This window comes from Vespa velutina, chromosome 1 (assembly GCF_912470025.1).
Source record: "Vespa velutina chromosome 1, iVesVel2.1, whole genome shotgun sequence".
NCBI classification, from domain to species: domain Eukaryota; kingdom Metazoa; phylum Arthropoda; class Insecta; order Hymenoptera; family Vespidae; genus Vespa; species Vespa velutina.
The window spans coordinates 14,884,469-14,899,609 of record NC_062188.1 but is presented as its reverse complement, the minus strand read 5'-3'; the positions used below and the strand labels follow the sequence as shown (position 1 = coordinate 14,899,609).

Here is a 15,141-nt window from a genome sequence, read left to right as displayed (position 1 = left end):
TAGTAAATACAGGAGGTACGCATATCGCGGGAAACGCCATTTTACAGAGTTCTTTCGCCTGAGCCTTATCGAATGTGTATCGAAGTTGGTGTTGCAAGGTACCACCTGGGGATTCAAGGGATACATGGGTTGTAGCTAGGTAAACGTTACTAGCTGCCACGGTTGACCGTGTGTAATATCGCTGTCGTAAGAAACTGCTGTCACATTGAGAAGGTACATACCACAAAATTTCTTTTATAGTTTACTCGATCGATATTTTCGTTTGCGTGTATTCACTCTGTCTTGATATATAAAATCGTACGAAGAACTAGAATATCGAAGACATCAGGGTTTTACGATAGATTTTTGTTTATCAAATTTCATAGTCGTGTTATTGTTTCGCTGATAAATGATCTTTGTACACACACACACACACACACATATAAACACATATTATTATTATTATTATTATTATTACGATGTTTATATATAATTATGTTCGTACATGATATTACACGATTATTTTGTGAATAACAGATAATATCCAAAGCTTCGGTTAAATCGTCCTTAGTTATATAATTTTGTAGACAGAGATGTCCTAGTCCATTGATCCTTATTCCTCATTCATTTCGTTATCGAAATATAATTTAAAATTGCTATTAATACATAGACAACGTATTTACGTACTATGAATAGTACGTTTAAATGATAGATTAAATTAAGTTTCTTCCATTGAATTCAAACACATTAATAAAAATAAAAAACGTAAACGATTGTTAATAAAAAGAAAGCTTTATAAAACAACGGCCCAAACGGAAACTTCTATTATCATAATATCTTTATCTCGAATTAGAAATATTCGTCATCCGATAAAATGACACTTGCAAATGTCAATGACAAAAAAATAAAACGTTCGGCTAAAATATAATAATCGAATTTGATAAAAGAATTTATTAATATTCGCAAAAGAATTGACAATTAACTTGATCTCTGAATTATATAGAGATCTGAAAAGATGAAAAAAATAATAAAGAAAGAACAACAATGATCAAAGAAGAAAATGGTATACGTTAATTAATTGCATCTACTTGCTTAATTGTCGTCCATTGTTTTTTCAGGACAAATAAAGGAAGAAACAACGATTAAAACTGTTTTGAGAGAGAGAGAGAGAGAGAGAGAGAGAGAGAGGAATTCGCGTAAAGCGATGGAACAAACATGCCTGCAGCAAACGATGAAAAGGGTGGTGGGTGGTTAGAGGGGGAAGGGTGAAGGTTTGGAATGACGATTTAAAAAAAATGTTGCGGAAGAATTTGTTTATGCTAATTCGGTAGCGCGTTGATCGCGTTTTAATCAGTCGTGGCTCGATTGCATTTCGAGTTTCTGCCATTGCGTTTCGAGCGTATGCATCGAAAGGCAGGATTTGTTGGCAAATTTTGAGATTGGACGATGCGCTGCCGATGACGGTGCTCGTTCGATTATCCGTGAATTTGCGTCGACGAGAGATTAATGAGACGACTTTGCAGTTATTTATTAATCGTTATTTATTCGATTGCTTCGTTGCAAACCACGTTTTCGAATTATGTACCTCGTTTTTCCAACGATTTCCGAGATTTCCATGTCGATCGTTTTGGTTATCGAAGAAACAATATGAATGAGAAATTTTATGCGATTGAAATATCGTATTATACATGATTCACTATTAATTGACATTTTATAGGACAAAAAAATTATACTATTATACTAATACTATAAAACCATTACACTGGCTATTAAATAAATATTAAAGTAGAAATAATAAAAAATAATTGAATAATTTTTTTTTTTTTTTTAATGAAATTTAACGAAGAACTAAATCGATGAAGACAATGTTAAATTTTCCATTAAGACATTAAATTATGCAATTGCATATATATTTAAATGTTAATTCACACGTTCGTATACGATTCTAATGTTTTGTTAATTTTATTAAAATTATTCAATCAATTTATTTGAAAATAGAAAACCAGTTAGTAATCTTATACGATAAATTTTCTATGATATTATTGAAAAGTTCGATCGATAAGCTATTTTCTTCTTTGTAGGATAATTCGATATTGACTACTCAACGTTCCGTGTCTCAAACACATACTTACTTACCTATCTTCCATACGTTTTTCTTATGCTGTTGAAACGCATAATGGTATAGCGTGACGAGGCTTGTCCTCGTTCGAAAGTGAGTTCCTTTGCATGTTACCCCTACGAGATCGCAATTGCTTTCTTTGTCGTTGTAATGTAAAACTACGAGGAAGCATACGATGAATATCGCGCTTCCTATTTCGTTCTGCATTCAAAGTATTCCGACCTTCCCCGTTCGAGTATCTTCCTTATCTTAATTTCAATTGTAACGATAAGTAGTCACGAGTTTAAGGATAACGAACTTCTTTCTCTCTTCATTAACAAGGCTGTGAAGGAAAAATGACTGTGTCGTTTGTAACGTACTATGTAAAAAAAAAAAAAGAAAAGGAAAAGGAAAAGAAAAAAGAAAAAAATTTCGCTTTATCCACAGCATAACTCTCCACAGTAATTTTTCACGCTACGGTTACGAGATTTTATAATAAACTTTGTCTCGCAACGACAGGAACTACCTATTTTATTTTAAGATACTTAGAGTTACCTAACGATTGAAACGTTAATAACTTGTTTCCTTTGAAAATACCAAACATTCTTTGAGAAAGAGAAAATAACTTCATTTTTATTTAATTTACATTTCAAAACTTGTTGCTAATCTCCATAGCAATTATGTACTTCAATAACAAACGTAACAAATCATAATTTCTTTTTTTTTTTTTTTTATCTCACACTCTGTTAATAAATAATAATTGAAATGTATTATCAATCAATATATTTTAAATGAAATATTTGAAATAAAATTTACATAATGAAATATTATACATTCTGTAATATTCGAATTATTAAAATAAACAAATAAATAAAAATAATAGACGTTCTTGATAAGAAGAAAATGGATTGATCCTTGAATAGACAAATTTCTTTAACGTTGACGTGAAATTGCAAAGTAGCTGACTTATGATCAGTCATCCTATCATTATTTTCTATTCGAATAAGTATCGTGTTTCTCAATCGATCGGGAACTTACATCGATGCAATTAGACTTTCGGAAATAAAGAGATGAGGTCCTCGTAGAAAGAGCTGTCGAAAAAGGAGGGAAAAGGTATAGATAGAAAACTCTTTTACCATCGAAGGTACGGTGTTAAATTTCTAAGTAGCCGGATAATTACTTTCACATCGCTTCCGGTTTACCGCTCTCCTCAAGATTTCCTGAGGAACTTTGTAAGCCGCGCACGAGAAAGGAAAGTTTCCACTCTCGCGTTCGTGCTCTGGAACTCAAAGATCAACGTTGCGAATGTTGCGCCCAGGGCTCGTCCTCGCGCTTGCTTTTTGGTTTTCCTTACCTTCTATCTCTTCGCTTTTGTTTTTGTTTTTGCCTCGCTTTTTCTTTCTCTCTTTTTTTTTTTTCTATTCTATCTGTCCCCAATAGTTATTCTCTTCACGGAGTTTCTAACGAGAAAGTGTTTTCCTATGATAAATTAGAAAAAAAGAATAAAAGAATGAGAAGTAGTATCTTCAAAATTGTCTTTCTTTGTTTCGAAAAAGAATACGAAAATGATACGAGTCATTCTATTCTTACTTTTTCATTTAATCATTTCAAACATTAATCGCAAATAAATATTCGCTATTCTAGAAAAATTATTCAACGATACGCATTGAAAATATTCAGAAATACTATGAAGATGCAATTAACGAAATGAAAACAAAGGCAAATAAAAAAAAAAAAAATGGCATTAATTTCGACGTATTTTCGAGAAACTTCTGAAGTAATTTAGTATTATCGATCATTGTTAAATCGTTACGAGCATATTCGATATCGCAAAAACGGTTTTAATCGTTTCAGAAAAGCTGGAATAATATTATTCTCCGGATTAAACGCTACATCGTTCGATCGGTGCGTGACACTTTATTCGAAACTCGTATCGCGTTCCAGCATTAACGAGCTTTTTAGTTTTCGTATTTTCTGATAAAAATAAAAGGATACAGAAAAAAAAAAGGAAGAAAGATTTGTACAATTATGAAAATATCCAAATAAAAGCAATTTTTCTTTAGAATCTAAGGAAAAAGTGATCCTTCGATGATTCCTTTGAGGAAGAAAGCTAAGAGGGCCGCTGATTGACGACGAGCAATCACGAGCTCGACAGAATTTATTCGGAATCGATAATCAATTTACTATCCGTCGTTCGGAACAACACTGCCGTCGTCACGTTATAGAGAGAAAAGCGGATGAAGAGGTCGAACAACAGAGAGAAAATGAGGGGTAGCAGAAGTGAGAAAGAGGAAGATTGCGAATCGAGAGGGTGTGAGTGAAAATGCAAAACGATTGCGGCAAGAAAATAATCCGCGTCTATCAGTATTTAAATGAATTTCCTCATCGAAGAGGAAAGCAAACGAGAGCATGGTATTGCTTTCGAAACTTATCCTTTTCTTTCTCATTCTTTATGGTCTTTATCAGATAATATAATAAATCGAAGAGAAAAGATATAGAATGAGCTTCCTTACTGGATAAAATATGTAACCGATCTTTTTGAATGAGCCAGTAATTCGAGAATAAATTTTCAAGTTGAGTTTTATATTTCTTGTTCATTCAAACAAATCAGTTTCATTAAAAATTCATGACAATGCAAAAGGAAGAACTTAGTTTCGCGAACTTTTAATAATTAAACAAATAATATACATTTCTTCTTTTTTTTTTTTTAAATTAAATATCTTATAAACTATAAATATTTTCATTTTATTAAAATAATAATGAGCTTGCGTATAATCAGTAATAATAACGAACAACTGATCAAATACAAAACATGAAATTGCTACGAATAATCTCAAGTCTTTCTTTCTCATACTCGATTCTTAATATTTGTAAAAGGAAAAAAAAAATTGAATTACCGTTCTAAAGCAAGCAGTTGAATGTATGAATTCACCACTTTGATCGTCGATCATTAAACGAGACCCAGCTTTTTCTTCCAATTAGATGTTAATTGAATGGTAATGCCAACGTATACGAGGAAATAGAACGAATCGCCAAGAATTTCGGATAATTTATTCCAATGAATGTTTCAGGGAACAAATGAGTACGATGAAGTGACGCAATCAAGGTCGTTTCTACAAGACAAGTTTATATGTAGGTATTGAAACCTATTGAAAAACCTCCCGGTTTTTCTATCGTAATTATTTCTTTTGTTTCATTTTTAAATATATTTAAGTATATAATGAAATGAATTATAATGTTCGTTGGATTTATCTATCTATGAAGTTTTCGTGAGTCTTACATGTAACGATAATAAAATTTAAAAGAAATATATATTTAAAAGTAAATATAATATTACTACCATTCTTATATTCATTAATATAATTTAAAAGAAAAAAAAAATAATAATAATAATGGAAAAAAGAAAGCGAGAAAAAAATATTAACGTTTCTAAAAGGACAATGTGATCAAACATCGAATCAATGAAAAAAATGGATGATAAACAAGTTGGATCATTTGTGAAAATTCCATCACAAATTTTCTTTTCTTTACGACAATGGCTTTAAGACGGTAACCGGCTGTCGTTTGTCGAGCTTAAAATTCCATTGCAATCCTACTTGAAATCTTATTTTACTTAAACCAAATTATATATAAATACACATACAAATGAATATAAATAAATGTATACACAAATACTTGGAAGAACGTGTATACGAATGGAACGCAAAAAAAAATCCTTTCGGGTGAAAAAAAATAAAGAGAAAAATCTGATGCAATGACGAGTGCACGCAAGGCACAGCCTGGAGGATCACAGGTACAATACCGAGACACTAAAAGAGCTACAAAGAATCCGCTATGGGAGAGATAGAGAGAAAGAGAGAGGGGAGAGGGATAGAGGGAGAGAGAGAGAAAGAGAGAAGAAAGATAGGAAAAGAAGAAGGAAGTTAAAGAAACCATATAAACTGGACAGAGAAAACAAAAGGATGAAAAGAGAGAAAGAATAGAAGGTGTACGAGTGGAGCGGAGGAAAACACAAGAAGATAAAAAGAATGAAAGATAGAAAAAAAGGGAGAGAGATAAAGAAAGAAAGAGAGAGAGAGAGAGAGGGAGGGAGAGATAGTGAAAGAAAAAGAAAATGCAAGAATGGAACAAAGAAAAATACAAGAAGATAAAAAGAAAGAAAGAAAGAAAGAAAGAAAGAAAGAAAGATATAGAAAGAAAAAAGAATACTAAGAGGCATCGAGAGAGTAAGAAGAAAGAAAATTTTGACGACGATGAGAAAAAAGTTGCGAAGGAAAGCAAAATTCTCAGAGGTCGACAAAATTCCAGAACTTTTAGAAATATTAGAAAGATTATTTTATAGAAAGATTGCCGTTGATCAGGTTACCATACTCTATGTCTCCTATCTATCTATCTATCTATCTATTTATCTATCTATCTATCTATCTATCTATTTGTCTATCTATCACTATTTTTGTTTCCTTTTCTTTATTTCACAAAATAATACTTAAGTGTTTAAGCGCTGAATGCTTAAGAAGAAATCCCTTTTAAAAATGCTAATTTCACGCAATGATGTAATCTCTCTACCTCCTGTATGGTAGCTATAGAATTTTATCGTGAACTCGCACGAGCGTGTAAAGGACGAAATTGCCTCCCTTTTCGATCGACAATCTAGTGCTCATGATGGATATTCATTTAAAGTGTATTACGTAAAAGGTTGTTACTATCGAATATTTCGTTCGAATTTAGACATGAAATATGAGTACGCATGCATATATATATATATATATATATATATATATATATATATATTAGCCATAGATATGTTATAATATATATTAAAGTTATATAATTATAAATGATATAATTAATGAAAGTTTTGTTACTAAACATATGAAAATCATAATTTATATATAGCAATAGTCAACTCAATTTTCATGAAAATGAAAAACAAACGAAAACCAGAATGATTTTGTATCTATGAAAAATTCGTCAATTAATATTTACATTTTTCAGAAAATATATACATTTGATGTAATATATATTTTTCAGAAAAAAAAAAAGAGAATCGTAATGTCTATCTATACTTTTGATACTTTTATGTTCGTATGTACAACGATGTCGACCGTAATAAAATTATGTAGCACACGGAGAATACGTAGGTTGTTTTATAAACGTTTACATTTTGCAATGAAGTAATCTCTACTCTTCTCTCTTACACGTGCATACACACACACGCACATGTACGTATATATGTATGTATGTACGCAAAAAAATAGACGTATATACATACATATCGGGTATCGTCGAAAGAATATTGGTACTTTTATCCGCATCGTAGCTGAAACTTCGTTGGGCTTCAGCACTTTGATAGCACATTTCGCGTTTTTTGACACTAAGAACATGAAGCGCATATTCACTTCGTTCTCATTACGTTTCCAACGAGGTAGATATTTCTATTACGAAGGGAAGACCAACGCTCTACTTATGTACACTTCCCCAAACGAAATCTTTCGGACTCTTCTTATCGCTAGATTCTCATCGTAAAGACAAAACGTTCTCCTTCTTTTTATTCCCATTCTTATCTCATTCTAAAGTTTCTTCAAAATACTTTGAAAATTCGCAAAACTTCTTGGAACTTCGATTAATTCATAACTCGAATAGAAAGTTTATATCGATGAGTTAAAAGTTAATTAGAAGAAAAATCAATGAGGTTGAAGAAACGATCGATCGTATCGAATTTTTAGAAAATTCTTTCTTGATTTTTTAGAACTACACACACATATATATATATATATATATATATATATAATGTGAAAAGAGATAAAATATTGTAATATATTAAATAAAGACAAAATGGAAGTCATCGATAAGGTAGGAAATGAGTAGTATCGATTTTATTAAGAGTTCACTTTTCAACTCAACGCAAAAAATAACTTTCAGAAGTTATTTCCATGGGCGTTATTTATCTGTAAATAAAGTGTTTACACGTGGATGAAAAGTTAGGTAAGTAGAATGATCGAAAGCTTGAAACGTTGGTTACACTCGAAGTGATCGTAACGGCGGCAAACGGAAATCACACTCGTAAATTAATTGATGCGGTTCTCGATTCAGCGCACGGAAAAGTACGAAGGGAATTCCCGTACGGCTCCCTATCCCGACATCAATGACGGTACTACTCTTGGAATAACGGTACGTTGCTGAGAATTAGAGAGATCGAAGGCGAGAATTCAAATGACTTTGTAAAAGAGGAGGGGAAATTCGAACGAAGGAAGAAAGTCTTGAAACAGAGAGAGAGAGAAAAAGAAAGAGAGAGAATTCCCTTTAATTCTCTCTTCTCTCTCTCTTCTCTTTCTCTCTTTCTCTCTCTCTCTCTCTCTCTCTCTCTCTCTCTCTCTTTCGCTTTCTTTTTCTCTCTCAGTTGTCGCCTCGAATAAATTATACTATACACTCGAATAGCCAGCTTTCAACGAGAAAATTTATTATATGTCGTTTGCTACAGGGATACAATAGGTATCCCGTTTGTAGGATACTTTCCTTACTACAAATATTACCTCGTTAAACTTCGAGAAAGAAGCTTGGATCTTTCTCGACTTGCTCCAGTGTATATTTCGAGAGTTAAAAAAAAAAAAGAGAAAAAATGGAGAAAAAAGAAAAGAAAAGAAATAAGAAAGAAAGAAAGAAAGAAAAAAAAATATAAGAAAAGAGAGAAAGGATTAGAAAATAAGGTACACAGTGTCGTCGTTGATTAATGGTTTGAAACGTGCTCGTAATTTCGAGCGTAAGAGTGCTTATTAAAAAGCAGAAGCGCTTAACTTGAGAGAAGAGAAACACCGAGGAAGTGGAGTGTGACTCGGTATAGCGTAAGTACGTGGTGAGGTGGTAGCCTTGGTGATGCTGATGGTAGTGGTACGGATAGTGGTGAAGCATGAATCGCATCCGGTCTCTAGTTCTTTATTTAATCCTCGCCTTCTTCCGCAGCACGTCTAGTATAGTACACTATGCGTCGAGTTATACAAACGGCCAAACACATTGAGCTTTTTTAAATAGACAAGATATATATTCGAGTTCCAAATTTAGATTGGTAATAATAAAAAAAAAGGATGATGATGATAATAACAAAAAAAAAAAAAAAATGTCTTTGTCTAATTTTATATACTCTCGAATTAGGGTTAAATCATTTTTCATCAAAAAAAGAAGAAAAGAAAAGATCTAAGAACATTCAATTTTGTTACACTCTCCTTTTTTTCTCGGAAAATATTTTTCCTCTGTCCTTGATCATTCCATCGAGCGCATTTTGCAATTTCATCGACTATGCGATTTGATGACTATACGTGGAGAAGATAAGATGTATCTATGTATGTATGGAGATACTTCCTTCGATAGAACAAGTATTCCTCGTGTTCGAATATATTGCATTATTATAATAAAATCTATATCATACCGAGGGAAGGAAAGTTTTGTCTTTCTTCGAAGACGAAAGATCGAGATCACGTATTTCCTCGAAAGCAATCTCATCCAGAAGCTAAAATGTCGTCATTGCTTCTCTCGAAAGATCGTTTGCTTCGTCAACTTTTATGTTTCTCTTGCGTGACAAATAATATATATATATATATATATATATATACATACATATATATATATATATATGTATGTATATATATATACACATGCACACAAATACATATATGCACATATATACCTAACATAAGTACATATGCATATACATAAGTTAAGTTAAGCAAACTTTACGGTAATGTCGAACGATTCAACATTTAATTTAAAAAAACAAACTAAGCACGTTAAGTTTTATGAAAACTCGGCCAAGTATATCACGTCGAATATAAAATATGCAAGCTCTGCTTGTTGTCATTCTATCGTTCGAAGTCCTTCTCCTTTTTCTTCCTTTTCCTTTCTTCATTTCCTTCCTTCCTTCCTTCCTTCCTTCCTTCCTTCCGATGGTGCCACGTTCTCTCAATTTATAGAGATTAGTCCGCGTGGAGAGAGAAGTTGCGATTCGTGCGAGCTCGAACGACTGCAAAACTTTTCTCCCTGGTATTCCCGTTGTTATTCCGAAAAGACATCAAGAAGTCAACCGTGAGAGGAGAAAAAAGAAGATGGCTAAGAGTCAGAGAGGCGAAGGACGTGAAGCTACGAGATGGAAACATTGGCAAACAATCGATAACATCATCCCGTAGGAACAACATTGCTCGGTTAATGTCAATGGAGCAAGAGAAAAAAAAGAATTTGCGAAGCTAACACTTTTGATGACTCGATTTTTAAGTGTTTTGGAAGAAAAATGAGAGACTATTTTCTTTCTCAGAAAATGAAAAAAGAAAAAGAGAGAAAGAGAGAGAGAGAGAGAGAGAGAGAGAGAAAGATCCAAAAATAATTTCAATCGTAACAAGTATTTACTTTCTTCATATTTTTATCTTCCTTTATTTATAAATTTATTCACTTTGCCATCTAGTAACTACGATATCAATATTTTTCTTCTTCTTTTTCTATCATTATTGAAAAATGAAAAAAAAAGAAAAATAAAAAACAAGGTAATGGGAAATCGGATAAAACAAGGTGTACACGAAGGTAGGTAAATTAAAAGCGTCAGAGCCATGGCGAAAATATCAATTCCAACGAGTGAAATTAATCGGTACGCCCGGCCGATTTATTCGCTCAAATAATCCGCCACAAATTGAACGATATTCCTGTTGATGCGTCGATACGTCCACCGTACGGGCGTATCGTGACACTAAAAGGACACGCTGCAATGAAGAGGCATTTAGAGTTTCTCGCGTTTGTATCTCTCATATAATTTCACTCTTTACTTTCTTTTAGTGTGCTTATAATATTTATGAATATAAATCCAGTGAGAGAGAAAACAAATCTAAAAAAAAAAAAAAAGAAAGAAAGAAAGAAAGAAAGAAAGAAAGAAAGAAACGTAAGAAGAAGAAAGATAAAAAAGAAGAAAAAGAATTTTCTTTGATCTATACAGAAATGTTCCCACAAACTTTATGAAAACAATGTTTGCAATGATATTAACGTTTTCCTTTCTCGGGAAAAGTAAAACAAGAGCACGGGTGCATGTAAAACACGAGAGAACAAGGAAACCAAAAAAAAGAAAAAAAATAACAAAACAGGTGTGAGTTAATTAAAAGGGTGATATAACGTCGAACATTGAATGAAAATCGAAATATCGATGCTATTCTCTCTCATTCTTTCTCTCTCGTTCTCTTTTATACTTTCGTCTCGTTACTAGTGCAAACGATCGCATGGCTTATAAATTTTGTTCAATTGTATTGCTTCAAAATGCGACATGCTTGAGAAGGGAAAAAGAAAAGTTGAATTCTAAATGAGTTAAAAAATATATCAAAACTTTCGTTATTTAAATTAATAATTATACTTTTCATAATATTATAAATATAATACATATTATGACTTAAATAATCAAGTAATTATTGTTCCATTGTCTTATTGAAAATTTCAAAAGTTTCTAAATTGTTTACATTACATTTTGATTGAATCAATAAATCTACAATTCATTTAAAATGACGGTTTAAAGCTAAGTATTTTCGAATTCACACAGGATGCGTTGAATTTTTATCGCGAACCGATATGTAGAGTGTTTTTCCTTTTTTGTTTTTTTTATTTCCATTTTGTCGAGTTACAAAGCTCGAAAGCTTAAACGAATTTTGCACTTTTAATTGCTCAAATTTCATAGCGGAAGGAATGAAAAAATGAAAGGAGATTTTGGGAAATCCCTTGACGATAAAAAAAAAGGGAATTTCGTATAAACTATTAAGTTGTACTTCACGAGGATATATAATATCAATATTTTGAAAAAAAAGATATTTTGATTTTTTCTCGGATATTTTCGGATAAATCAATAGTTTCATACGTATGAATATTGACATCGGTTGTTTCTGATTACCACTGATTAGATGGTCATCTTTCTGTTTAATTTTAGTATCAACGTCGACATTATTAAGAATAATTTAAATAAAAAGAACAAGAGTATTATTAATAATAATAATATTAATAATAATAATAAAAAGAAGTCTGGATTTTTTTCAAATCGAATAGCGACAAAAATTAATACACCTATGTAACACTGGCTGATTTGCGAATTTAAATCTGCCCAATGCATTTACCTGTAAAATATTTGGATAAACAACTTGATAAACGCTGACAATTCGGTTTTCATCTGTTCCCTGTAAAATATATTACGAGAAACGATTCGTAATAACGAGATCGATTAAACGAAGATTAATGTTTCTGGTAAGAAATGGTGGAAAATTAATTCCGCTTTTTGACATATCTAAACGCAGGTGGTACGGATTTAATGTTAATACCATCGGTGAAAGAAATGATCGATTGGTAGACTAAAATATGGCAAGTCTGGTCAAAATTCGTCGTGTGAACGTATCCTATTAATTATGGCGCCACTACTGTAGCATTTCGTCGCACCAATAGAACATAATGTAATTATAACAAAATGTTGACCAGAGCCACGTTGCAACAATTACCGGTAGCAACTAATTAACAAAGGTTTCGCATGAATCATTTGTACGACCAAGCCTGTACACTGTTTAAAGCGCGGCCATTTACTCGAGAATCACAATGCGTCTCAAATAGAAACTAATTGTCATAGCTAGATAACTCGCGGCGTTACCATTAACGCGTTTCCTATCGACTATTGTACGGATTAAATCATCATGGATAGCTTCGTGACATTCTGCAAAGCCAATGGAGTCACGTTTAACGATTAATCGTCTCTCTACAAAATGTTTTGCATATGGTTATTACTAATCCTATATTTTATGCATTTTTACTATATTATGTAATATTTCAATCCTTTCGCGAGTTTTTACTTTAATATTCGTTCGATTAAATAAATTTTAAACGCAGATTAACGACAAATTATGATAAAGAGAATATAATAATTGTATATATTCTCTTTAATAAGAAAATATTAAATATTTTATTTTAAAAAATTGATTGAGTTTTATTGAGATAATTTATAATATATACGGCTACATATATATCGTGAAAAGTGAATATTTTATATATGTAACGTAAAAAATGGATATTTCAACAAACGATCCGACTTCGTTCTCGCGGTTTGTTCGACACAATAAAATCGATAATCTTTATTCATCGATCATTCAGTTTTTGACAAGACAAGACTTTAAAGAGAATTTTTTGAAATTCGTGAATACCTATATTTTATCGCAAATCTAGAAGAGTCTGATGAATGACGTTGTTAAGTTCATCTTTTTATTTCGATTCAATTCATCTATTCATATAAGAATGATAATAGAACTTGAAAAAACTGTAAAAACATTATAAGTATAACTGAACAAATAAAAAAGAAAATTATATAATTTCGTCTGCGTTCATTTTCCGTTTTTTAAATGTATAATTTATTATATTTATTATTTTACAAATCCTTTTTTAAATTTATTATTTCATGCAAATTTAAATGTTTCTCATTTGGAGATTTCACTCTATACCCCACGTACAAGGATTTATTCTCTTTCCATTGTAGATTATTGTCATCTTGAATCTTTTATTTAGATTTACGCGTCATAACCAAACTCGTGAATTTTAAAGAAAGAAAGTTAAAACGATAACAAGTATATTCGTTTCGAGGTAGAAAAACTGTTGAAATTTATTTCAATTCGTTAAAGGATAATTTATAATTTAATAAAAATATTCCATGATATTTCTTCCACATTGAAACGAAACATCTTGATTGTTATAAGTTTCAAAATCGATTTCGAGAACAAGTAATTTAATAATATTCAAATAACTTACATCGTATCTCTCCTGAATATGTGGTCCAGCTTGAGCCATGTAAAGCGTACTGGCAGTATCAAAAACTAATTCCAAAGGAATTCTGGTTACCTTCTGTCTAGCCATCTCATGGCAATTCAAATATAAGGTAACATCGGTGATAGACACTTTGATGACGATTTTGGACCATTTTTTCGTCAACTTTGGAACGGTGAATTTGGCAACTTCTTCCGAATGGGAATGCTCATCGGAGTTCGTGTAAACCAATGAAATGTTTTGATTAGAGCCTGGACCATCCTTTAAAAAAAAAACAGATGAAAGAAAATATTATCAAATTTTTGTTCATATATTAAGAAAGAAAATTTCAATTTTAAATATTATTCTATTTAAAATTATTTAGATTCATTAAAATGTTATAGAAATGATTAAAAGACTAGATATTAAAAAAATGACAAAAAAGAAAAATAAAACGTCATTATTTAAATATAGTTATTCAGAATTACCGAAATTCGAATGCCCAATTGCACAACAGTTTCAAAGGGATTGAGAACTGCGAAGAGGTAGCTAGTCCTAAAGGAAATCGGCTTAAAAATAGCCAACAGGGTAAACTCGGCCGGCAACTTCTCAGGAAGATAGAGTCTATAGGGTTGTTTTACTTCAGATCCAGGTCGGAAACCAAAAGCCGGAAATCCGTCGAGGCCATCGTCAATATAAAAATTGAGGTCGTCCGTTGACGTTACCGTAGTTACGAGCAGATCATAAACTGTTTCTGAAATAAACAATTACATAATTTTATAGTTTCATAAATAAAAAGGAAAAAACATGAAAGATTGGAATCAATTTAATTAATAATCGTTAAAGTAAAGCAATTAAATACAGAAGAAGGACATATTTCGATATTAATATTCAACGTTAATTATTTCGTTCTCTTTCACAGTCGTATTTAGTAAATAAAATTTCTACAATAAATTAAAATCATTCATTTGTCATCAGAGATCATTAATACGTTCGATCTCTTTATATATTTTATTTTCGACAATGTTACGAGGAAAATTTCTTGAAAATAAATTTTACTTTTCAATTGGTCATTCATAATATCAAAAATATAACATTTACGTCGTAGTTATTTTATGTAAATTGTTTTAAGATAGTTGAAGCACCGCAGAGTAATATATCATCATAACTATATCAGTCAATGTGGTAAACTGTTCGTGACTTATTCGTGTATTCATATATGTCTCTCTTCAATGAGGATTAATGTAGAATTCGAATTAAAGTAGAAACATGTCGAA

At 31.5% G+C, this 15,141-nt stretch overlaps 1 protein-coding gene across 2 annotated transcripts in view; it reads right to left on the bottom strand.

Annotated features, from left to right (window-relative positions):
- LOC124953419 (collagen alpha-1(XV) chain) overlaps positions 1-15,141 on the bottom strand; it is a 204,709-nt gene that overhangs the window by 123,123 nt on the left and 66,445 nt on the right. For both annotated transcript variants that reach the window (XM_047504761.1, XM_047504772.1), the window contains exons 3-4: positions 14,353-14,618; positions 13,871-14,146 (exon numbers count right to left, since the gene is read on the bottom strand). In XM_047504761.1, the coding sequence (XP_047360717.1) occupies positions 13,871-14,146; positions 14,353-14,618 (542 nt within the window). The remainder of the gene's footprint in view (positions 1-13,870; positions 14,147-14,352; positions 14,619-15,141) is intronic.